The sequence below is a fragment of the Scyliorhinus canicula genome, chromosome 15 (assembly GCF_902713615.1).
Source record: "Scyliorhinus canicula chromosome 15, sScyCan1.1, whole genome shotgun sequence".
In the NCBI taxonomy this organism is placed as follows: domain Eukaryota; kingdom Metazoa; phylum Chordata; class Chondrichthyes; order Carcharhiniformes; family Scyliorhinidae; genus Scyliorhinus; species Scyliorhinus canicula.
The window spans coordinates 132,269,467-132,296,028 of record NC_052160.1 but is presented as its reverse complement, the minus strand read 5'-3'; the positions used below and the strand labels follow the sequence as shown (position 1 = coordinate 132,296,028).

The following is a 26,562-nucleotide window of genomic DNA, read 5'->3' as shown; positions in this document are numbered from 1 at the left end:
CTCAGAAGCAAGAATACTACTCACTAAACTAACGCTGACACTAATAGTGCAGTTAAGGGGAAGTTTGAAAAGTGCATGGTGGAGAAAGGGGTGGAGGAATATGCTGATAAGGCGAGATGAAGTAAATAGAAAGGGTGGAGACTCGTGTGGAGCATAAATAACCACAAAGAAATCCTCTCGTTACATAGCATCTCTCTGTAACCCAAGGCACTTCAGAAAAGGATTCAGAAATAAAGTATGATATTGAGTCACATGAAGGGATAATGGGCGCGATTTAATTAAATGGGAACAAAGTCCTGTAGCGAGCGTGTTTAGTCGCGTGTTTGCCAGCTCTCGCACTGCCGAGAAACACAACGCTATCGAATGTCACTCTGGTTAGATAGGGGGCCTCAGCGGGGAATGCAAAGCCAGGGCCGCATGTAGCCCCGTTTTGGGAACTGAGGCACACCACTTGCCGGAAGACCTCAGTGCAGCGAGAGATCGGGACGCCATTTAAAAATGGCGTAGCGATCCCTGGAGTCCCGGCCCCACAGCCCCCATGCAGGGCACCCTCGGCCTGATTGCCACCACATGAAAAAGGCAAGCTTGGCAATGCCAGCCTAGTACTCTGGTAATGCCCCTGCCAGCTGGAAGTGCCACCTGGCCACCTTGGAAGTGCCAGGTTGGAACCCAGGTGGCACTGCCAGGCCAGTACTGCCAGGGTGCCAGGCTGGAACCCAGGTGGCACTGCCAGGCCAGTACTGCCAGGGTGCCAGGCTGGAAGCGCCAGGGTACCTGGGTGGCACCCAGCAGTGCCAGGGTACTACCCAGCTGAAAGAGTATGCACCTGCGGGTCTCCAATCCCTTAAGACAGAGATGGATAGGTTCTTGATTAATAAGGGGATCGATCAGGGGTTGTGGGGAGAAGACAGGAGAATGGGGATGAGAAAAATGTCAGCCATGATTGAATGGCAAAGCAGACACGATGGGCAGGATTTACATCGAACGTCGTGATCGAACGTTGCGAGCCGCGTCGATCCCGGGAGCGGCCACATGGCACTCCCATGTGGGTGCAGCGTGGCCGTTCAATCAGGCCCAATAGCTCAGGTGACCAAATGCTAGGCCTAAAAGATAGGTTTAGGTTTTAATGAGTGTCTTGAAAGAGGAAAGCAAGGTAAAGAGGTGGAATGGAGAGGATATTCCAGACCAATTGAATTCCTGGCCAGCTATGCTGGAGCAATCAAAATCGGGGATGTTCAGGAGCCTGGAATTAGATGAGTTCACATATCTTGGATGGTTGTTGGGGTTGGAGGAGATTACAGAGATAGGGAAAAGGGAGACCATGGCGGGAATATCAAAATACAAATGAGAATTTTAATATTAAGATGTTGCTTGACTGGGAGCAAATGTTGTTGAGCGAGCACAGGGTTGGTAGGAGAACGGGACTCGCTGTGAGTTGAGACACGACCAGTTGAAGCGAATGATCTGCTTCTCTTCTGCAAATGAAGTTGATGTCATTAATCACTTGGTACCTAAGGAGACACCAATGCAGTGAGGGGCAGCGCCCTGCAAGCTGGAAGGATAATAATGTTCCCGTTTCCACCTTCCCGAACACATGGGAGCAATCTGGTGCTGAACGAGGTGTTTCCGAGCTCTGTTTCTTCCAGAGGACTTTTTGCAAGGAGTCAAACAAACTTTAGCCACATATTACTGATTCAAGTTCTCACGTTTGATTTGCATTTCACTCCTTTGTAGATATCAGTATTTTCACTTTGAAAGACATCCAAATGCAGAAAGATCCAGGCTACCGAGGTTCAACATATCCCCAATCCGGTAGGTTTTGTGTGGGATACCAGCCCGGTGCAATGGTTTGAACTGATGGGGAAAAAGGAAATTAAGCAAAACATTTTAAAATGATTAATAAATGAAAGTGAAGCGATTTAGTTTGAATAAAGCAAGGCATCATTGGAATTGAATAGCAAAGTCGGAGGATATCTCCTGAGGAACTGGGATCAGGGCGTTGGTATACCCTGAGTAACTGGGATCAGGGCACAGGTATTCCCTGAGTAACTGGGATCAGGGCGCTGGTATTCCCTGAGTAACTGGGATCAGGGCACTGGTATTCCCTGAGTAACTGGGATCAGAGCACAGGTATTCCCTGAGTAACTGGGATCAGGACGCTGGTATTCCCTGGGTAACTGGGATCAGGGCGCTGGTATTCCCTGAGTAACTAGGATCAGAGCATTAGAATTCCCTGAGTAACTGGGATCAGGGCGCTGGTATTACCTGAGTAACTGGGATCAGGGCGCTGGTATTCCCTGAGTAACTGGGATCAGGGCGCTGGTATTCCCTGAGTAACTGGGATCAGGACGCTGGTATTCCCTGAGTAACTGGGATCAGGGCACTGGTATTCCCTGAGTAACTGGGATCAAGGCGCTGGTATTCCCTGGGTAACTGGGATCAGGATGCTGGTATTCCCTGAGTAACTAGGATCAGGGCGCTGGTATTCCCTGAGTAACTGGGATCAGGGCACTGGTATTCCCTGAGTAACTGGGATCAGGGCGCTGGTAATCCCTGAGTAACTGGGATCAGGATGCTGGTATTCCCTGAGTAACTGGGATCAGGGCATTGGTATTCCCTGAGTAACTGGGATCAGGGCGCTGGTATTCCCTGGGTAACTGGGATCAGGACGCTGGTATTCCCTGGGTAACTGGGATCAGGGCGCTGGTATTCCCTGAGTAACTGGGATCAGAGCATTAGAATTCCCTGAGTAACTGGGATCAGGGCGCTGGTATTCCCTGAGTAACTGGGATCAGGGCGCTGGTATTCCCTGAGTAACTGGGATCAGGGCACTGGTATTCCCTGAGTAACTGGGATCAGAGCACAGGTATTCCCTGAGTAACTGGGATCAGGACGCTGGTATTCCCTGGGTAACTGGGATCAGGGCGCTGGTATTCCCTGAGTAACTAGGATCAGAGCATTAGAATTCCCTGAGTAACTGGGATCAGGGCGCTGGTATTACCTGAGTAACTGGGATCAGGGCGCTGGTATTCCCTGAGTAACTGGGATCAGGGCGCTGGTATTCCCTGAGTAACTGGGATCAGGACGCTGGTATTCCCTGAGTAACTGGGATCAGGGCACTGGTATTCCCTGAGTAACTGGGATCAAGGCGCTGGTATTCCCTGGGTAACTGGGATCAGGATGCTGGTATTCCCTGAGTAACTAGGATCAGGGCGCTGGTATTCCCTGAGTAACTGGGATCAGGGCACTGGTATTCCCTGAGTAACTGGGATCAGGGCGCTGGTAATCCCTGAGTAACTGGGATCAGGATGCTGGTATTCCCTGAGTAACTGGGATCAGGGCATTGGTATTCCCTGAGTAACTGGGATCAGGGCGCTGGTATTCCCTGGGTAACTGGGATCAGGGCGCTGGTATTCCCTGAGTAACTGGGATCAGGGCACAGGTATTCCCTGAGTAACTGGGATCAGGGCACTGGTATTCCCTGGGTAACTGGGATCAGGGCGCTGGTATTCCCTGAGTAACTGGGATCAGGGCACAGGTATTCCCTGAGTAACTGGGATCAGGGCACAGGTATTCCCTGAGTAACTGGGATCAAGGCACTGGTATTCCCTGAGTAACTGCGATCAAAGCGCTGGTATTCCCTGAGTAACTGGGATCAGGATGCTGGTATTCCCTGAGTAACTGGGATCAGAGCATTAGAATTCCCTGGGTAACTGGGATCAGGGCGCTGGTATTCCCTAAGTAACTGGGATCAGGACGCTGGTATTCCCTGAGTAACTGGTATCAGGGCGCTGGTATTCCCTGAGTAACTGGGATCAAGGCGCTGGTATTCCCTGGGTAACTGGGATCAGGATGCTGGTATTCCCTGAGTAACTGGGATCAGGGCACAGGTATTCCCTGAGTAACTGGGATCAGGGCACTGGTATTCCCTGGGTAAATGGGATCAGGGCGCTGGTATTCCCTGAGTAACTGGGATCAGAGCGCTGGTATTCCCTGAGTAACTGGGATCAGGATGCTGGTATTCCCTGAGTAACTGGGATCAGGGCACAGGTATTCCCTGAGTAACTGGGATCAGGGCACTGGTATTCCCTGGGTAACTGGGATCAGGGCGCTGGTATTCCCTGAGTAACTGGGATCAGGGCACAGGTATTCCCTGAGTAACTGGGATCAAGGCACTGGTATTCCCTGAGTAACTGGGATCAAAGCGCTGGTATTCCCTGAGTAACTGGGATCAGGATGCTGGTATTCCCTGAGTAACTGGGATCAGAGCATTAGAATTCCCTGGGTAACTGGGATCAGGGCGCTGGTATTCCCTGAGTAACTGGGATCAGGACGCTGGTATTCCCTGAGTAACTGGTATCAGGGCGCTGGTATTCCCTGAGTAACTGGGATCAAGGCGCTGGTATTCCCTGGGTAACTGGGATTAGGATGCTGGTATTCCCTGAGTAACTGGGATCAGGGCACAGGTATTCCCTGAGTAACTGGGATCAGGGCACTGGTATTCCCTGGGTAACTGGGATCAGGGCGCTGGTATTCCCTGAGTAACTGGGATCAGAGCGCTGGTATTCCCTGAGTAACTGGGATCAGAGCATTAGAATTCCCTGGGTAATTGGGATCAGGGCACTGGTATTCCCTGAGTAACTGGGATCAGGATGCTGGTATTCCCTGAGTAACTGGGATCAGAGCATTAGAATTCCCTGGGTAACTGGGATCAGGGCACTGGTATTCCCTGAGTAACTGGGATCAGGACGCTGGTATTCCCTGAGTAACTGGGATCAGAGCATTGGTATTCCCTGAGTAACTGGGATCAGGGCGCTGGTATTCCCTGGGTAACTGGGATCAGGGCACTGGTATTCCCTGAGTAACTGGGATCAGGGCGCTGGTATTCCCTGAGTAACTGGGATCAGGGTATTGGTATTCCCTGGGTAACTGGGATCAGGGCGCTGGTATTCCCTGAGTAACTGGGATCAGGGCGCTGGTATTCCCTGAGTAACTGGGATCAGGGCACTGGTATTCCCTGAGTAACTGGGATCAGGGTGCTGGTATTCCCTGAGTAACTGGGATCAGAGCATTGGTATTCCCTGAGTAACTGGGATCAGGGCACTGGTATTCCCTGAGTAACTGGGATCAGGGCACTGGTATTCCCTGGGTAACTGAGATCAGGGCACTGGTATTCCCTGAGTAACTGGGATCAGGGCGCTGGTATTCCCTGAGTAACTGGGATCAGGGCGCTGGTATTCCCTGGGTAACTGGGATCAGGGCGCTGGTATTCCCTGAGTAACTGGGATCAGGGCACTGGTATTCCCTGAGTAACTGGGATCAGGGCACTGGTATTCCCTGAGTAACTGGGATCAGGGCGCTGGTATTCCCTGAGTAACTGGGATCAGAGCATTGGTATTCCCTCACTGCTGCTGAGTATAGTTGAGGCGAATAGTATGGGATGCATTTAAAGGGAAGCTACATAAGCAGGCGATGGAGACAGAAATCGTGGGTTATGCTGACAGAGTTAGATGAGCAAAGAGGCTCAAGTGGGGCAGAAATGTCAGCTTGGACCAGTTGCTCTGAATGTTTCTTTGCTGTATATTCTACAAAAGTGCAGGATCTGACTGCTGGTTTTCCGTTTTCCAGGCCGGGGAAAGAATCGAAGGCAGAGTGTTTTATTCTAGATGGGTCTGCGCTTCCACCTACTCCTCACATTACAAAAGAGCGACAGCTCACGGCCGTTCTGTGGCGGCGGGCCCTCACTATCGCAATGTGTAACGGGTACAGGTGAGGCTCCGCCAGTATAACAAGACAACGGCTGCATGAGATTAGCATCTTCACAATGTGACGGAAGACCATCAGACACAATTACTCGGACCAGAAGGACACCATTCGGCCCCTCGGGCCTGTTCTGCCAGTCAAATCGATGACGGCTGTTCTGCATTCCAGCTTCGTCGACCCACTTTGGTACCGCAATGTTGAATATCCACGGAAGATATTTGGATTCAATCCCAATGTGTCCCAAATGCCACAAACTGTCTTAATTGCCAGAGTGTCCAGTTATAACAGTATTAGTGGTGGTCAGATGTCCGCACTAGACTCCAGTACTGCATCCCGCCACAGGAAATTAGCGTTTGCTTTGTAGCTGAGTTCCCATCAGTTTAGGACTAGCCAGCATTGCCATGCCACAGCTAAGGTTTTCCTCTTCTCCACATTTGCAGAAACATAATAATGGCTGCTGGCATTTCCCTTCCTCAGAATTACACATGTCAAAAGTATTTTTGCAGTTTTGCCCAGTTCATGAATTCAGAGCAGACCAGGAGGCATGAATCGTGGCAGGACCAGGGAGAAAAGGTTCGGGACAGACCTAAAGGGCATGGATTGATAGCATCCTTCGGGCATGGGGTCACTACAGGCTCAGAGTCATAGCAGACCTCAAGGACACAGATTCATAGCAGGCTCAGGGAACATGGGATTATAGTGGGCATAGGGCCTTTTTTTTTTGTTTGTCCTTCCTTCTTTCCTTGATTTTTCCATGCCTTCAATTACTTTTCCCTTTGTCCCTTCCTCCCTCCCTCTAATCGGTGGCTAGCACCAGCTAAGGCTTATTTCCTGGTGAGAGCCCACATGTCCTCCCGGCGAAGTGGTGAAAGTGGCAACGTGGCCAGTATAACCTCCGACAAGGGTGACTCCTGCTGGTGGATCACGGAGTAGCACAGGTCCATGGGAAAGTGGCGTGGGCCTAATGGAGGGCACTGCAGGAGGGAAGCTTGAAGAGAAAGGCTGAAACGGAAGGGGCAGAAACAAGGAAAGTCATTTCAGCAGAGCGTCTCTCTCAATCGGACAAACTACTTGTGTGACATAATTTTCAATTGCGCTTCACCTGACTTTGAGCGCAGAAATATCAATATTAATCAGACCAGAAACATTGTTAAATTTAGTGGGGAGTTGTGGGGACCTCACTGTACATCAATCACTCAGCTAAGCAGCCAAGTTAGGTTTGGAAAATACTAAAATATTTATCGCCAAAAGGTTTGTCATGGGAGGTGTCTTTTTCAAAGTCTAACGTGTGCTCAAGGCTAAGGTTGTCTGAACTACTCAACACTCGATCCTGGTAAAGTGAGCCCCTAAAAGCTCCTGATTTAAAGTGTCCTATTGTTTCCTGTTTTCCAAATGTGTTTGCTGGAAATATATGGAAGAGAATTGGAATGGCAGCCAACAATGGGCTAAAGTAAAGTCATGCAAATTGCATTGGTAAACTAGCGACAGATCTGTATTCAAGAAAGAAGTACTGTGTCTGAATAATATAAATGCTTCTCCTTCATTTACATGATTTGGCCTTCCTCTATCTGAGAAATTAAAACCAGGCCTCTTCTGCCCCCTCAGGGGGATGTGAAGAAAATCTCAGTCGAGCTGAGGAGATCTCCCAGGTGTCCTGGAGCCAGTATTTGTCCCTCAATCGGCATAATTTTTTAAAAAAGCAGATTGGCTAATTATTTGCTGTTTTCGGGATGTGGGGGGGGGGGGGGGGAAGTGGCTGCGGCATTTTCTCAAATTAGAACGGCGACGGCACTTAAAAAATACTTCATGAGCTGTAAAATGCCCTGGGGCCTCCCGAGGCTGTGAAAGGCGCTATAGGAATGCAAGTCTATTCCCCCGCCTCCAAACTCTGATTGTCCCCGGATGACAGGCAGAGATTGTGTAGTCGCTATGCTAAATGTCTACATGTTCTATTCAACTATTGTAATACAAGCGTCACTTTATAGGGAAACCCTGAGCTCCAACCAATTTCTGTTTAATATGTAAATCATCCCCCCCCCCCCCCCCCCCCCCCCCCCCCCCCCCCCAATATCTGGTACCTGCCACCAGTTCGTTTTTGAACAGCTTCGCAGGGTTGGCAAGTTTCAAGGTGACAATTCTCCTGAGAGCAAATATCTTGGAATTTTTTGTTAAATATTAGAGTGCTTCTGCCATCAGAGCTTCTTCATATCATATTTCTTTGTTGTCTCTTTTTATTCTTTCATGTGATGTGGGTGTTGCTGGCAGGGCCAGCCTTGGTCATCCATCACTTGAACTGAGTGGCTTGCAAGGCACATTTCAGAGGGCAATTAAGAGTCAACCACAAGGGCAGCACGGTGGCACAGTGGTTAGCATTGCTGCCTACGGCGCTGAGGACCTGGGTTCGAATCCCGGCCCTGGGTCACTGTCTGTGAGGAGTTTGCACATTCTCCCCGTGTCTGCGTGGGTTTCGCCCCCACAACCCAAAGATGTGCAGGGTAGGTGGATTGGCCACATTAAATTGCCCCTTAATTGGAAAAAATAATTGGGTACTCTAAATTTATAAAAAAAAAAGAGTCAACCACATTGCCGTGGAGCTGGGGTCACGTGTAGGCCAGACCAGTTAAAGTGGCAGATTTCCTTCCCTAAAGGGTATCAGTAAACCAGACGGGTTTTTACAACAATCAGTGATGGCTGTCGTGGCCGCCATTACTGCCGACTAGCTTTATATTCCAGATTTTAGTTTAAAAATTGAATTTAATCCCTCCAGCTGCTGTGGTAGGATTTGAACCAGTTCCCCCAGCGCATTAGTATTTTATCATGTTACAAATTAGGTTTAAAGCAAAGTTGATGTGCAAATCACTTTTTGGGGTGACAGGGTCCAGTGTCTGCAGCTGAGTAGTGAGACCCAAGAGCCCCTTGAAATTGTCGCTTGAGCCGCATTCCCATTGAGCTAGCCAGCAGCTGGAAAAGCATCAACCAAGATTGAACCACGAGTTGTTCAGTAAGTGATGACTGGAATCGGAGGTCAGAAGGGAGCCGGTTGGTTGGGGTTTAACGAGCAGTAGTGAACGATGGGACCAGGAAACCACCGGAATGCTCTTCCCAGCTCCACATTCAAGTAATGACTGTTTCAGGTGACACCCTTTTCCAATATCGTGGCGGTTGGCACATTTTTCAATCAGATATGCGCACCCACGCTTCATGCCACCATATTTCAAGTGGGGTAGCAGCTGATTGATTGATGCTGCTTCAGCAGTTTATAGATGCATGCGTTTAGGAAGTTCAAATACATGTAGTGAAAAAAACTATGTGTAAAGTTAAAGGAGCATTCAGGAGAAAGATTTTCATCTAAGGCTAAAAGAATTGGAAAATAAATGACCAGGGATGACATTGAAGTTGATAATATAAATCGATTGAACAATCAGCTGAATGTAATTGTGGAGAGTGAAGGGATTGAGGTTTTGGTAAGAGGTTGGGGAGCTGGGGTTGGTCTGGGGGTTAGGTAGATGGGGTTGGTCTGGGGTTGGGTGGATGGAATTAGGTGGACGGGGATGGTCTACGGTTGGGGAGATGGGGTTGGTTTGGGGTTTGGCTGGGTGGGGTTGGTCTGGGGGTTGGGGAGCTGGGGTTGGGTGGTAGGGGTTGATCTGGCAGTTGGGTAGATGGGGATGGTCTGGGGGTTGGGTAGATGGGGTTGGTCTGGGGGTTAGGTAGATGGAATTGGGTGGAAGGGGTTGGTCTGGGGTTGGGGAGCTGGGGTTGGGTGGTAGGGGTTGATCTGGCAGTTGGGTAGATTGGGTTGGTCTGGGGGTTAGGTAGATGGAATTGGGTGGACGAGAATGGTCTGGGGTTAGGGAGCTGGGGTTAATTTGGGGGTTGGGAGATGGGGTTGGTCTGGGGGTTAGGTAGATGGAATTGGTCTGGGTTTGGGGAGATGGGGTTGGTCTGGGGTTGGATGGAAGGGATTGGCCTGGGGTTGGTTTGGGTAGATGGGGATTGTCTGGGACTGGGGTGATGGGGTTGGGTGGATGGGTTTCTCAATTTCCACCTACCCCGAGCTCACTATCCAGCCCTACTGCTCCACTCCCCCCCCCCACCCCGCCGCACTACAGTATAAATCTGATTCCATTTCCAGTTCTCTCCAGCTTTGATAAAGAGTCATCCGGGCTCGAAACGTTAGCTCCCTTCTCTCCCTACAGATGCTATCAGACCTGCTGAGATTGTCCAGTATTTTATAGTTTTCATAGAATCCCTACATTGCAGAAAGAGGCCATTCAGCCCAGTGGGTTTGCACCAACCCCCGAAAGGGCACCCTAACTAGGCGCACTTTCCCAATATATCCCCGCTACCCTGTAATACTATCTAATTTTTTGACACTAAGGGGCAATTTAGCCTGGCCAATCCACCTAACCTGCACATCTGTGGGAGCAAACCGTCCTGGACCTGGGGGAAACCCATGTAGACAAGGGGAGAATGTGCAATCTCCACACAGACAGTCAACCAAGGCCAGAATTGAACCCAGATCCCTGGCACTGTGCCACCGCGCCACCTTTTTGTTCCAGATTCCAACATCCGCAGTAATTTGCTTTGATCTTGGGTGGATGGGGTTAGTCTGGGGACTGGGGAGATGGAGTTCGGTTGGTGAAGTTAGTGTAGAGGTTGGGAGGTGGGTTGGTTTTGAAGGTGGGTAGATGGAGTTGGGTAGATGGGATTGGTCTGAGGGTTGGTTAGGTGGGGTTGGGTAGGTGGGGTTGGTCTGAGGGTTGGATCGGTGGGGTTGGTTGGGGATTTGGATAGATGGGGTAGGGTTGGTCTGAGGGTTGAGTAGGTGTGGTTGGTCTATGGTCAGATAGGTGAAGATAGTCTAAAGGTTGGGGATGTGGGTTGGTTCTGAAGATGGGTAAATAGGGTTGGATAGGTGTGGTTGGCCTGGGCGGTGGGTCGGTGGGGTTGGGTAGGTTGGGTTGGTCTGAGTGGTTGGGTTGGTTTTGAAGATGAGTAGATGGCGTTGGGGAGGTGAAGTTAGTCTTGGGGAGTTGGGTTCGTTTTGAAGATGGGTAGATGGGGTCGGCTTCCCAAAAACTGAAGGAATTGCTGGGCCGAATAACCTTACATTCGCACATGTAAACAGACAGTAATTATTTCAAGTCCAGCTTTGAGTTAAGCGTACACTGTGAAGGATGATTGGACATGCTCACCCATAAGGCAATGGGCAAAAAACATTTCTTCACTGTGCAAATTAGAAAGGACAAAAAGCCCCTGTGGAACTGTTCTGTTTACCATTGCAGAATCCTCTGCTGTCAGTCTGACTTCTGAGTCTAAATCACAGCCAAATACAAAGTAGATGACAGCATAGTGTAAAGGGGCAGGAAACTGACTTCTATCTCTGGGAAATCAGCTCATTGTAGGGACTGTGTTCATACCTGACCTGGGGGCACTAGAGCTGACACTGGAGTCTTGAAGTGGAAAGTGCTCAATTAGCAAGTATTGGCATTCTATATAGGATGGGCTTGGGAATTTTAACTGGGAGCATGTCCCAAAAGGATACCTCTGACATTCCAACCAAAACACAATGATTGCTCTCAGGATGTAAAAGAACCACTTTGAAAACTGTTTTGATTCTATACATTCGGAAATGGGAGGCGTAAGTGTTCCCCATATTAAATTGAAGCTCTCTGCAGCTCAGAGCTTCCCTAAACTTTATTGTGTGCTTTCTAGGTGAATGTTTGATAGCACATCCTGTACGATAACTGTACCATAAATTATAGAGAAAGAAGGAAATATAAAATGGTTTCACTCCTGAACTTTATTAAATGTTTATTAAAATTTACTTTAAAAGATTATAGCTTGGTGCGTTCTTCCTGTGATTCGCTTGTTGTGTACACATTCTAATGTTTAAACGTGCAGGAATTATTGCGCCAGGTTTCACCTTTCAAGTTTGGGTTCAGCATTTCCAAAAGCTCCTTGTTGATCTTCGATGGCATGATTGGATGGATTGTTTGGGGTGTGGAGCTGAAAACATGGTCTGTTCCTCTCAGGTGACTGGTCAGCTCCACCTCTGAGGAGGTTGTCTAAATATATCTCATCGTTAATCAACTCCGAGTTAAAATGGCATGGGATCAAACCTCATGACTGATGTGTTATCTGTGCTGGTCCAACATCGACTGCAACTGGATGCAGTAAAACGAAAAACAGGCTTCCGACACAGGAGATGGTCCAACACTGTTTTATTGAACCTGTTGATTGCTGTACATAATCTGCTGTGGGTTGACACTCTATTAATCTAACTGATAACCTCCTACTGGCTTGACTAGACTAGCTCTCTACCACATGGTGATGATGTTCATTGGCCTGTGCACTGTGACTATCTCCCTAGCCGTGTCCTGTGAGAGAGAACCTTAATGCCCTGTGGGCTTTATAGTGCTGGTGTCCTGACTGGTGATTGGTTGTTCTGTGTCGTGTGTGCTCATTGGTTATCCTGTGTGTCAATCACTGCCTGTCTGCATCTCATGATATATATGAATGGATATTATGACATGAAATGAAATTAAAAATCGCTTATTATCACGAGTAGGCTTCAATTAAGTTACTGTGAAAAGCCCCTAGTCACCACATTCCGGCGCCTGTTCGGGGAGGCTGGTACGGGAATTGAACCGTGCTGCTGGCCTGCCTTGGTCTGCATTCAAAGCCAGCAATTTAGCCCAGTGTGCTAAACCAGCCCCTATCTCCCCCTTTTAAAATAAATTTTGGAAGGTGGCTGTATATGCATGCATAACTATGTACAAGTGGGGAATGAATGAACATATGTACATGGGAAGGTGTCTATATCGTGCAGATACAGAGCAAACTGAGCAAAATTTACAAGATTTAAGTCTATAGATTCAGTCCTTGTGGTGGGTAACGAATTCTTGTCGATCGCCGCAGAGGTGGAGGGGGGGACGTCGGTACCTGGACTGGTGTGATGTCTGCCATCTCGGTGGCCTTGTGGACAGGTGGGATCGCTGCCAGATCGGTGGCCTCGTGGTGCAAGACGTCCGGAGGAGGCATGATGACATGCGGAGAGATGCGGTCGGGTGATGGGCAGGGAACTTTATTCAGCGCCCTCCTGTTGCGCCGTAAAATGGAGCCATCAGCCATTTGGACAACAAAAGACCTGGGAGAAGACTGTCTGACAATAGCTGGGGCTGACCAACCTCCCTCAGGCAGCTGAACGCGAACAACATCGTCTGGAGCCAGCACAGGCAGATCCGTGGCATGAGCATCATACGTGATCTTTTGCTGGTCCCTGGATTGCTGCAACTTTTGCAACACCGTGAGGTGGTCAAGGTCTGGAACATGGATGGCTGGAACAGTCGTCCTCAGGTTGCGGTTCATGAGCAACTGCGCCGGAGACAAACCAGTCGACAGAGGGGTTGCCCTGTATGCCAATAGCGCCAGGTTGAAATACGAGGCTGAGTCTGCAGCCTTGCAAAGCAACCGCTTGACAATGTGGACCCCTTTCTCGGCCTTCCTGTTTGATTGCGCGTAATGGGGACTGGATGTGATATGACTAAAGTGGTAAGATCGTGCAAAGTCGGACCACTCTTGGCTGTAGAAACATGGACCGTTGTCACTCATTACCGTGAGTGGTATCCCATGCCTGGCAAACGTCTCTTTGCAGGCCTTGATGACGGACTTGGACGTAAGGGCCAACAGTTTCACCACTTCCGGGTAGCTGGAGAAGTAGTCGACCAGGAGCACCTAATCATGCCCATTGGCATGAAAGAGGTCTATCCCCACCTTGGACCACGGAGAGGTCACAATCTCGTGCTGTTGCAGCGTTTCCTTGGGCTGAGCCAGTTGAAATTTCTGGCATGTGGTGCAGTTGAGGACCATGTTGGCAATGTCCTGGCTGATGCCAGGCCAGTAAACTGCCTGCCGAGCTCTGCGTCGACATTTCTCGACCCCCAGGTGACCCTCATGGATCTGCCTGAGCACCATGTTTTTTGCATGCTTTGGGGAATAACAATTCTATCTAGTTTAAGAAGGATCCCCTCAACAACCGTCAACTCGTCCTTAACGTTGAAGAACTGGGGGCACTGCCCCTTTTGCCAGCCGTGGGCGAGGTGCTTCATCACGCGCTGCAGTAGGGGATCTTTGGCAGTTTCTTCGCGTATTTGTATAACTCGTTCATCAGTGGCTGGGAGGTTGCTGGCACACAGCTGTACCTGTGCCTCAATGTGGTGAATGAAGTCGCCCTGTTCACGCGGCATGGTGACGGATCGGGTTAGGGCATCCGCGACGATCAGCTCCTTACCCGGTGTGTAGACGAGTTCGAAGTCATATCGGCAGAGACAAAGATATCAGCCGAGGTGTCATGTCATTTAAATCCTTTTGGATTATGTGGACTAAAGGCCTGTGGTCTGTTTCCACCGTGAACTTTGGCAGGCCGTATACGTAGTCATGAAACTTGACTATCCCATCAGGAGACCCAAGCACTCCTTTTCGATCTGGGCATACCGTTGTTCAGTCGGAGTCATGGCCCTGGAGGCATACGCCACTGGAGCCCAGGATGAGGAGTCGTCTCGCTGGAGGAGCACCGCCCCAATGCCGTCCTGGCTTGGGTCTGTGGAGATCTTGGTATCCTTGGTTGGGTCAAAGAATGCCAATCCTGGGGCTGTGGTGAGCTTCGCCTTCAGCTCAAGCCACTCCGCTTGATGTGCGGGAAGCCACTGGAACACTGTCGACTTTTTTACAAGGTGCCGGGGGGCTGTGGTGTGGGATGCCACGTTGGGAATGAATTTCCCGAGAAAATTCACAATCCCGAGGAAACGGAGGGCCGCCTTTTTGTCCTCTGGGGTCTTCATGGCATTGATTGCCAGCACCGTGTCAGCGTTAGGTTGCACACCCTGCTGTGAAATGTGGTCACCCAGAAACTTGACAGCGGACCTACCAAATGAGCATTTGGCCCTGTTGAGCTGGAGGCCGTTTTCATGAATCCGCTGGAAAACTTGTCTGAGGCGAGCGATGTGATCCTCGGGCGTCGTGGACCAGATGATCACGTCGTCCACATAGACTCGCACCCCCTCGATGCCCTCCATCATTTGCTCCATTATTCGATTAAATACTTCGGAAGCTGATATGATACCAAAAGGCATGCGGTTGTAGCAATACCTGCCGAACGGAGTGTTAAACGTGCACAGCTTCCGACTGGACTCGTCCAGCTGTATCTGCCAGAAGCCACGGGAGGCGTCCAGCTTGGTAAAGAATTTGGCATGAGCCATCTCACAGGTTACCTCTTCAGACTTTGGGATCAGGTAGTGCTCTCGCATGATGTTGCGATTCAGGTCTTTGGGATCAATGCATTGTGAAGTTCACCAGAGGGCTTCTTAACGCAGACCATGGAGCTGACCCAGTCTGTTGGTTCCGTGACCTTTGAGATGATACCCTGGTCTTGGAGCTCTCGTAGCTGCGTTTTCAGATGATCCTTGAGAGGAGCCGGCACCCGGCGCGGTGCATGGATGACTGGGGTGGCATTCGGTTTGAGTAGTATCTTGTAGCGATACGGGAGCGTGCCCATCCCATCAACACATTGTGGTATTGCGTGAGAATGTCATCTATCTCAGCCTGGAGATTTACATTCGGCGAGGCAATCGCCAGTGTTGAGGACATGGCATGGGCGCGCTGGACCAGATTTAGGAGTTTGCATGCACGAGCAGGGATGCCTTGTCAGGCCGGACGATCTTGAATCGTAACGTTGCTTTGATTGCCTTGTGAGATACACCTAGCTGACACAATCCATTGGCAGCTATGGCATTGCCATTGTAGTCAAGGAGCTGGCAGGCTGGTGGAAGAATGCTAGGTTGGTCTCAGATGCTGTAGAGGTCCGACTGTGATATGAGGTTTGCAGATGCGCCAGTGTCCAACTTAAATCGGATGCGAGACTGGTTAACCGTGACAACAGCACACCACTCGTCGTCAGGATCCACAGTGAGGTCTGAAAGGCGGTTTGCAGGCACGGTGGAGGCCAGCTCACGTGTGGTGCTTATGCCCACCCGGTATGGAGACTTGAGGTAGTCAGCATCGGGGTCGTTGGGCTGTCGGGATCCGAATCCTGCATGCCTTGTTGCATGCAGTGGACATGTCTGTGCTGCAGCTGGGATCGCTGGCTGTTGGTGGAGCGGGCCTGCATAAGGCCGCGTAATGCCCAGGCTTTCCACACTGTAGACATTGCCTTCCTTTGGCAGGACATTGCCGCTTTAAATGGGCCGTGCCACAATTTGGACATGTCATGACGCTGACATCAGTGCGTTCTGTGTGCCATCGCGCATGCGCAGTGCGGTCAGCCGACGTTCGCACATGCGCATCGGGGTCTTCGGCCTCGTTGTCCACCCGGTCATGGCACGCATGTGTAGGGACCCTTAAAAAGCACACAAAACATATATATAGACAAGGTCAAAGATGCCAGACAATGCTTGGAATGCGAGCATTTGCGGGTAATCAAATCTTTACAGATCCAGAGATAGGGGGTAATCCCAGGTTAAAGAGGTGTGAATTGTCTCAAGCCAGGACAGTTGGTAGGATTTTGCAAGCCCAGGCCAGATGGTGGGGGATGAATGTGAAGTGACTCGGGATATTTTACTATGTTAAAGGCACTACAGAAACATGGGAAAATAAGAGCAGGAGGAGGCCATTCAGCCCCTTGACCTGATCCACTATCCACTTACAGCACGGTTGATTTTTTAATAATGTATTGTTGCATCATTAGTGGTTGTGCCTGCAGCTGCCTGGATCCCAAGCTTGGGAATTCCCTTCCTAAACCTCTCCCCTCGCCCTCCTCCTTCAAGAGGCTCCGTAAACCAACTGCCGAGCAGGTTATCGGTCACCTGTTGTAATATCTCCTTATCTAGCCCGGTGCTGCATTTTGTTTAATGATGCTCCTGTTGAGCACCTTTGAACATTTTCCTATGTTGAAGAGGTTATGAAAATGGGGTTGTCGAGTGCTGGTGTCTCATTAGTTCAGCCTGGCTTCGCGGGAGGCCATTGGATATGGGGTGGCTCTCGTTAATTGTATGGAAATAGGGTTTAAGTGGCGATAATTGATTTCTCGCCAGGCGACGGCAGGATCCCGATTTTGCCAAGGGGAGCAGCCCGGTTGCATCACAAACTCTTTGGCTCCTGACACGGTTCTCGTTTTCGGCCTCTCCCGCTATTTACTCGCTCGAGCCAGAGTGCAACGAGGCCAGAGAATCGCGCCCATAGTCATTTTTTGGGTGCATCGCGCCTATAGTTTGGAACATGGGGCACGTCCTACATGAACTGTGTGTGGGTGTAGTGATTCGTACTAGAGCATGGTCGTCCTGTTCATGGATATTTGTTTCATCCTTAATTTAATAAATTATCGTCAATAATTGTTACAAGACAACTGGGTTTGTTATTCTCACTGGGGCTTCACACCATTACAAAATAACAAAAACTATACACCCCCATGTACCGGTGTTCCAAGTTGGGATACCCTTCGAAATGCCATCAGTGTTGTTCGTGACAGTGTGTTTTCGAGACTGTGTTTCATTTTTAAAAATTTTTTACAGTACCCAGTTCATTTTTTCCAATTAAGGGGCAATTTAACGTGGCCACTCCACCTACTCTGCACATCTTTTGGGTTGTGGGGGCGAAACCCACGCAAACACGGGGAGAATGTGCAAACTCCACACGGACAGTGGTCCAGAGCCGGATCGAACCAGGGATCTCGGCGTGGCGAGGCAGCAGTGCTAACCACTGTGCCACCGTTCTGCCCCTATGTCTGTGTTTCTGCGTCTATGACAATGTGTTTGTGTGTGTGACTGTGTATTTGTGTTTCTGCGTGTGTGACTGTGTCTCTATGTGTGCTTCTGTCTGTGGTGTGTATCTGTGTGTTTGTGTGTATGCGTCTCTATGTATGTATCTGTGTGTGTCTGTGTCTGTGTCTGTGTGTTTGATGGTGGTGAAGGTGGCCAGCAGTGGGAATTTCCAGTCTTGCCACTGTTAATGGGTTTTCCCACTGTACGCACCCCCCTCGACTGGGAAACTAGAGTCAGGGCGACCGGAAGTTTCCGTCAGCGGGAACGACCAGAGAATCCCGCCCATAAGCTAGTCTCAGCAATGACGACCATGCACTGTCACAAAAACAACCCACATCTGATTCACTATTTCCCTTTAGGGAAGGAAATCTGCTGCCCTGACATAGCCTGACCTACATGTGACTCCAGACCCTGACTAATGTGGTTGACTCATGACTTCCCTCGGGTCTCACAGGTCACTCAATTCTTGAGGATACATCGGAATAGATCCTTAACACCGGCTTTGCCAGCAACACCCACAACCTGTGAATGAATATTCAAAAAGGAAGTGAATCAGAAATGCAAGTCCTTCTTTCTTCTTTTCACACAGAATGCCATGTGGGAATGAACAGAATTCAGGCCATGGCCCAATTGGGAAACACGTCTTCAATCATTGTTTGATGTATTCGTTACACAAGCACCCATTGCTCCGGCCAGTCCTCACCTATGCGCGGTTTGTCATCATACAGTCAGTGCAATAATAAAGGAACACTCAGCCCTACAACGACACATTATAGTTCCTATACCAATCCTGAACTATTACAACAGGAATCGACTCACTGTGTATTTACAGGAATCAGTAGAATATTAAATAGCTGTTCTGTCAAAAGCTGGTTAGCCATTCCCATTCATTATTGTTTGTGGTACACAGTACACTGTGTTCTAGTGAATGTTTAGGCAGTTAGGTAAAGGATTAAGGGGTCCCCTGAACCCTTCAGGAATACAGTTATAATGAAAGCGATTCCTCCACACAATTGTTGAGAGTGATATTCACGGATGTGCTCACACCTAACTGAATGTTGAATGACTGAGAAGTAGACAGGGTATAGCTCCATGTAGTTCCAGTAGCAGCTGTGGGCTTGACAACTGATGGGTTCACTGGTCCATTCGGTAGTTTGTTGAAGTATTATGGTCAGAGTTTGGGTATACCTAGGCTATTGGACAGTGTACCGTCACTGGTAGCTGCGCCTTCAGCTGCCTCGGGCCCCAAGGTCTGGAAATGCCTCCCTAAACCTCACCGTCATTCTCCCTCTCCCCTCCTTTTTTAAAAAACCTTTATTAGTGTCACAAGTAATAATAATAATCGCTTATTGTCACAAGTAGGCTTCAGTGAAGTGACTGTGAGAAGCCCCTAGTCGCCACATTCCGGCGCCTGTTCGGGGAGGCCGGTACGGGAATTGAACCCGCGCTGTTGGCCTTGTTCTGCATTACAAGCCAGCTATTTAGCCCACTGTGCTAAACCAGCCACATTAGCACTGCAATGAAGTTACTGTGAAAAGCCCCTAGTTGCCACACACTCCGGCACCTGCTTTGGTACACCGAGGGAGAATTCAGAATGTCCAATTCACCTGACAAGCACGTCTTTCGGGACTTGTGGCAAGAAACCAGAGCACCCGGAGGAAACCCACGCAGACACGGGGAGAGCATGCAGACTCCGCAGTGACCCAAGCCGGGAAGCGAACCCCGGGTCCCTGGCGTGTGAATCAACAGTGTTAACCACTGTGCTACCGTGCCGCCCTTAAGATGCAACTGAAAACCCCCTCTGTTACCGAGCTTTTGGTCACCTGTCCAACATTTACGGTGGATTCCTGGCAGCATGTTGATACTTTTAAGGGATTCCTGGGAGTTGTCTTAATGTTTGCAGAGGAATCCCCGAAACTGTGCAGACATTTACCCAGGATTGGTGAAAATGTGTCGGAGCCTCTCGGGGAGAGTGTAGTATTTACAGGGCGTTTTTGAGCATGTGTCAATATTTAGAGAAAATAAGACGACTGGTAGAGAGTCTCAAAACCGGCAACCTCCGGGCTGAGTCCGTGCCGGATTCGGGATTGCGCTGTGTTTTGGGGGAAAAGTTCCCGAGCTATTTCACAGTACCTGCAGTGTAATTAGATAAAGGTTGACGGTGATCAAATCTAACTCAAAAGCAGCCTCACTGAAGCTGGTTGGTGCTTTTGTAAGGCCACAACTTAAAAACTGTGTTCACTTCGGGACACTGGAGCATTAGAGAGACACTCAGGATGGAAGTTGTACAGAGGGCGCAACTGCCCAACCTTTTCCAAGCTGCATCAGTTGGGGGTCAAGTGTCGTTTGAGCACTCGGGCCATGAGAACCCACAGGCATGCAAAGCAGATAATTATGTGCCAATGCAGCACGGTAGCATAGTGGTTAGCACAATGGCTTCGCAGCGCCAGGCTCCCAGGTTCGATTCCCGGCTTGGGTCACTGCCTGTACAGAGTCTGCACGTTCTCCCCTTCTTTCCTCCGGGTGCTCCGGTTTCCTCCCACGAGTTCCGAAAGATGTGCTTGTTAGGTGAATTGGGCATTCTGAATTCCTCCTCCGTGTACCCGAACAGGTGCCAGAGTGTGGCGACTAGGGGATTTTCATGGTAACCTCATTGCAGTGTTAATGTAAGCCTACTTGGGACAATAAAAAGATTATAACAAACAAGCCCCCGAGCAGGTCACTAGGTTTCTCCACTCATTTAAAATTCTTGCATGGCCCGCTTAAAAAACCTCAATTGGAAAACAAACCTTAAGTGTGATATTTGGAGTCAAACGATTTCATCATTATCTGTATGGAAGACATTTCACCTTGTGAACAGACCACAGGCCTTTAGCAATGACCTTTAGTCCGTACAAAGGAGTACCATCTCTAGCTGCGAGTTGTTTGCAGAGATGGTCCCTCACCCTATCCGCGCGGAATTACAAGGTTAAGCACAGGAGATCGGAGCAACATGTGGACAATATTTAATTACGTTTACCAATGGGGGACAAAGCCAAACACAAGAGAACTATGTAAACTATGTGTACTTTTCCCAGGTGGATAGTTTACCTATTACAGTACTGCATCTCAAGTGTAAAGACACACGAGGCCAGATCCAGTGATCGGGAAGGTCACGGACATGATCTTGGAGGATGAACCACTGGATAAACAGAGGAGGAATCCGCAATTCAAGTCGTACCGAACAAGGAAACTTGAATTGATGGTACAAAATAGAATAATTCTATGGGGGATCAGGGTTATCATTCCTCCGTGCTTGCGGAGACGTGTACTGGATCAGCTGCACGAAGGATATCCAGGAGTAATGCGTATGAAAGAACTCACAAGGAGTTATTTCTGGTGGTCGGGACCAGACTCGCAGATCAAATGAAGAGTAGGTCAGTGTCAGTCTTGTGCTAGGATATAAAATACCCCTTGTGATTGGCCAAAGCAGCCACGGCAAAGAGTACATACCACACACCAATTGAAGGATCAGTGTCTTGTCCTGGTGGCCGCACATTCCAAGTGGCCGAAATACTGCTGATGAAGTTGACGACTTCTGAAAAGACAATTCAATGACTGGACAAAGTATTTACGCGGTTAGGCAAACCGGAGCAGTTAGTTAGTGATAACGGGAGTCAGTTCAGGTCAAAGGAATTTGTGGACTACCTTCAAAACAATGGCATGCAGCAGAATAAAACTGCACCTTATCATCCTTTCACCAATGGATTGGCGGCAAGATTGATACAGTTATTGAAAAATTCCATCAAAGGTTGAAGGTCTGTTGCCTCAGAGAATGAACAACTTTCTCATTTGCTATAGAAACACTGTCCATCCAAAACTCACCAGCAATATTTATTTTAAAAAGGAAGTTGGGCATCAAGTTTAATTTGCTGTTACCGCCTGACACTTCTACCATTGTAGAGGAACAACAACAAAACCAAGTTACTCACCGTGAACAGACATCAAAACCAAAAAGTTCTGATCAAGGACAACAAGTTTTAGCGAGAAACTACTCTTCAATGAGAACTAGCTTCCCGCCACAATACTCGCAAATATTTCTTATACGGTGCAAACCGATGAAGAGAGAGTTTGGAGGAGATACACCGATCAAATCCTCACTTCAAAGCAAATATATGTGTATTTATAGATATATATAATTGTACAATAATACTTGGGTAAATAATCACTGTTCACCATGAGTAAAAGTGAAAGTTAATGTGTGTTAATATTTGTTGTCGCACTACAGGAGTAAAGGGGCAGGGATGTTATGTGTCGTAACCAATACCCTTCTGTGTAGTATGTCACATGTTTATGTGGTGACATCACCACAGGCACTTGGGAGATTTTCCCTCTCTTCCATCTTCACTTGTGACCAAGCATCACCTCTGTAAATAAAGGCTATTTGGTTAGGAAACCCACATGTGGCAACCTTTTAGCTTTTGTCTTTTGCTGTTAAGAACAGAACCTGTTAGAAAACATAACATTTGTGTTGTTAGCATGCTATTTACAAAAAAATTTGGAGTTGAGTGCAGATGAGGGTAGACATTAATCAACTAATATACAGCATCTGTAACATATGTTCCCCCCACTGGCAGGTTTTTAGGTGGGGGGGGGGGGCGTAAAAATGAAGTGAAAGGACTCCCTCCTGCTGGCCCTAATCACATAATGATTTTACACTGAGGGGGGCATGTTCTCAGAAAGAAGCTCAATTCTTGGCCACGTATAGGCCACCAGCCTCAATATTTAGGGCAACAGGCACATGGGAGCACCACCACCGGCACGTTCCCCTCCAAGCCGCACATCGTCCTGACTTGGGGCTCTATCACCGTTCCTTCACTGTTGTTGGGTGAAAATCCTGGAACTTCCACCCTAGCAGCACAGTGGGTGTACCTACACCTCAGGGACTGCTGCAGTTCAAGAAGGCCGGAATCGAACAGGGAATCCCTGGTGCTTTGAGGTAGCAGTGCTAACCACCGTGCCACCGTGCCACTCAGTTCTTCCTGACAGTTATGAATGCTCAGTTTTGGTGTCATCCATCCTTGCCCAAACACATTTTGCACCTTTTCCAGTGCCACTGAATCCTTTTCACATTGAAATCAGGACTGCACATAATATTCCAGAGTGTGGTCCAGCCAAGGTTCAATGCAGTTTCACCACAATGTATCTGCTTTTTTTTTAGTTCAATCCCTCCTGTGCTTTCTGTTGCTTTCTTTAAAATGTGTTTCAGGAGGAGTTTGAGGGGTTGGGGTGTGTGTGTGTGTGTGTGTGTGAGGGGTGGGGGGTGGGTTGCTGTCTCAGGGTTCAGGGGTATAGCGGGAGAAGGATTTTCAATGATGGAATAAAATGGAGGTGGCACCCAAAGTCACCCAGGGCTTATGGCCCAGATATGCCGGCAATAATAACCCAATCTAATTTACAAATGACCTTGAGTCCTATCCTAGTATTTGGTTAACGTTGTTGATAACAATGCTATGTTGACTGAAACCTTCAATGAACAACTGACCAACACATCGAAACCTTGGTCATTATCCACCTGAGTTAGAGGACACCTCTGCATTGTGTCCTGTTTTCTAATCTACATTACACTATTTACTGTTCATGCTTATTAAACTGTGCCTCGTGGGCCCACCTGTTTGATTCCTCAGATCCTGCGTGAATATTGCTCATCTCATTCACAGTTTTTTGCCAGCCTCTGATCAACAATGTTACCCTGGCTCTTGGGTGGAATCTTCCAGCAGCGGAAATGGTGGTGGGCAGGGAGGCCATAAAATCTGTTTCCCGCCAGCAGGATAAACTCTTGGAATTTTATTCTTGGGACTTTCAAGCTGGGTTAAAGGTGGACAAAAAATTTCAGGAACTCTGTTTGACTGCATGAGCATCTCATGAATGCTCATTAGGCGTTCAATTTGCTGGAATTAACTTCCTCCTCTGAAATAAGCCCCCTGCCAGCGAGAATTTGGAATGTTCAATTTTTCCGAGTGTATTTAAATAGAGCTTCACCTCTTCCATTCGGTTGAGGTGAGATGTTGCTATCACCTCCTTTGGGACTTCACATAACCTCTATCATGTTGAGTCAAGATGTGGAGGGTCCGGCGTTGGACTGGGGTGGGCACAGTACGAAGTCTTGCAACACCAGGTTAAAGTCCAACAGGTTTGATTCAAACACTAGCTTTCGGAGCGCTGCTCCTTACTCAGGTGAATGACCTGACGAACCTGGGCCAGGATTCTCCCCTACCCGGTGGGGCGGGGTTCCCGGCGTGTTGGAGTGGTGTGAACCACTCCGGCGTCGGGCCTCCCCTTAGGGGCCAAGCCCTAACATTGAGGGCTAGGCCCACGCCGGATTGGTTGGCGCTCCGCCAGCTGGTGGGAACAGCCTTTGGTGCCACGCCAGCCGGGCCCGAAGGGACTTAGTCGGCCGGCGGAAGTCCGCGCATGCGCCGGAGCGTCAGCGGCTGCTGACGTCATCCCCGCGCATGCGCTGGGGAGGGGTCACCTCCGCCTCCGACATGGTGAAGACTATGGCGAAGGCGGAAGGAAAAGAGTGCCCCCACAGCACAGGCCCGCCTGCCAATTGGTGGGCCCCGATCGCGGGCCAGGCCACCGTGAGGGAACCCCCCCCCCAGGGCCAGATCGGCCCGCGCCTCCCCCAGGACCCCGGAGCCCACCCGCGCCGCCTTGTCCCACCGGTAAGGTAGGTGGTTTGATCCACGCCGGCGGGACCAGCATGTCAGCAGAGGGACTTCGGCCCATCGCGAGCCAAAGAATTGCCGGGGGTGGGGGGTGGGGTGGGGAGGGGGGGGGCGCCCAGCGTGGCGCAATTTCCACCCCCGCTGAATCTCCGGTGCCGGAGACTTCGGGACACGGCGGGGGCGGGATTGACGCCGGCCCCCGTCGATTCTCCGACCCGGCCGGGGGGGGGGGGGGGGGGGGGGGGGGTCAGAGAATCCCGCCCCGGCTGTTGTAAGACTTCTTACTATACTGAGTCAAGGTAGCAACAGCTGCACCGAGGCTGGTATTGGGAGGCAGGTGAAGGTTGGAAGAGGTGGGGGACGGGTGTAAGCCGTCCAGAGAAGGCAGGGGGAACGTGTGTGCCGTTGGTGTGGTGATATGCATCACTGTAAATACACAAGGGGTTAATGTAAATACACGAAGACTAGCTAGACACTAGAGGGAGCACCAGAGACATGACACACAGACATTCAACCAATAGGTCAGTAAGATAGGACACGACCAATGGGCATTCACGATACACACAGAGGTGACACTACCACAGGGGGCATTACACCAACCCATATAAAAGGACACAGCACACATGATCTTCCTCTTTCCAGTGGAGACTCTCAGTGAGTACACAGGGTTGATTTGAAACACATCACACACCCACCACGTGGATTGTAGCAGACTGGTTCGTCAGTCTGAGTAGCTATAGCAGGATTAACAGGAGATTCAAATCCAAGTAGGAGAATTGTTAACAGTTTGATAAATGTGTTAAAGCTATCACCAAGTCTGAACCTTCCTTTGTCAGAGGGCACATCAAGGAAGCAGCTTATGCTAAATCAAGAGCATAACAAAACAGTTGGTGGGGGCGACGGGGTGGGGGTGGGGGGGGGGGGCGGGGTGGGGGTGGGGGGGGGGGCGGGGTGGGGGAGTGCCTTTGAAGGTGTGATTGGTCGAGTTGACCTAAATGATGGGATCTGGGACGGGTGTGGATTCAGCATGCTAGGAGATAGGCAGGGACAGTCATAGTCAGAGCGGGGAATAGGGTGTGGTCGGGTGGCAGATCCGGGATGAGTGTCTGCTAGGCGATGGTCTCATTGGATGGGTTATAGAGGTGGACAGGAAAGGTGCCTCGGATAATGGGTGAAGGGGTAGGGTCAGGGGATGGAATAGGTGTCCGCCCTGGGAGGAGGCAAGGCCATGAGGCAAGGGTCATGATAGCGTCCCAGGAAATGGGGGAAGGTCCAAGAGTGACAGAGGGGAGGGGAGTTGCGATATTGGGTGGGTCAATGATGTTGGGGGAAGCTGGTGGAGGGAGGATAGAAGGTGGTGGAGTGGGTTTGAAAGGTGATGCGGACCGTTCTTCAAATCTGACCTTGATCACACAGTTAGTCAGTCAGCGAGATCCCTCGAGTTGGGTGGAGGGTCTTTTTGGGTGAATGGAGTTCAAGGGCAGCACAATTGGCTGCCTAAAGGGCACCCTTATAATCATGAGGCATCCGGGTCAGAACCATGCTCCAGTGTGTTCTCCTCTCTCGGGTGAATCTCACACAGCAGCAGGTTTGTTCCTGACTCATGCGCCTCATAACATTGAGGTCCCAGTAAGGTCTGAAGCTGCCGTTGTTTCTGTGCCATCTGCTGCTGCCAGAGGCAGTGATGAAGAGAGGGAGGGTGGTGGGTGCCACCAAGAGGCACGGCTGGTGAAGGGCAGCCAACTCACCACTCCAAACCTCCATCCTCCCGGGTGAATAGTCAAGGCTGACAAGGGCTCATGTGGTTAGTCTTTCTATGGTGCCAAGGCCACGGTCTCTCTACAGAGTCTTGAGGGACAGGTGGAATAGTGTCTGTGTGAGATTTTTCCCACATGGTTCTCATCAGCATGGTCAAAGTGCAATGTCTCCATTTGCAGTCATGTACAAACGTGAGGAACATCCATCTCTGATCCTCCAGGGTCCCATTCACCTGAAAGGGATTGTGTTGGGGACGGGGTGCCATGTCCATACGGAGGTCAGGCAAAGGGGTCAGCTCTGGCCTGCTGGCTTTGAGATGGAGGCAAATCTGTAAAGGACAAGCTCACTAAATGTATCACTTCAATTCATCCACAGATGCACTGAGGTGTCGATGATGCAGGCTGCAGGCAACCCGGCCTTGATAATGGCTCTCAGCCAGATGTGGAGAAGGAGGGCCCTTCACAGGCTGGCACAGAGCCAGGAGGAGCAAGGATCTGAGCAGCAAGACGCAG

The 26,562-nt window shown here is 49.7% G+C and overlaps 1 protein-coding gene across 3 annotated transcripts in view; it reads left to right on the top strand.

The window, feature by feature from the left end:
* Positions 1-7,793, top strand: part of LOC119978562 (cyclin-dependent kinase 18-like) — a 127,505-nt gene extending 119,712 nt beyond the window's left edge. For all 3 annotated transcript variants that reach the window (XM_038820294.1, XM_038820295.1, XM_038820296.1), the window contains 2 exons: positions 1,735-1,812; positions 5,629-7,793. In XM_038820294.1, coding sequence (XP_038676222.1) covers positions 1,735-1,812; positions 5,629-5,666 — 116 coding nt within the window. In that variant the 3' untranslated portion in view covers positions 5,667-7,793. The remainder of the gene's footprint in view (positions 1-1,734; positions 1,813-5,628) is intronic.
* The last annotated feature ends 18,769 nt before the right edge of the window (positions 7,794-26,562 follow it).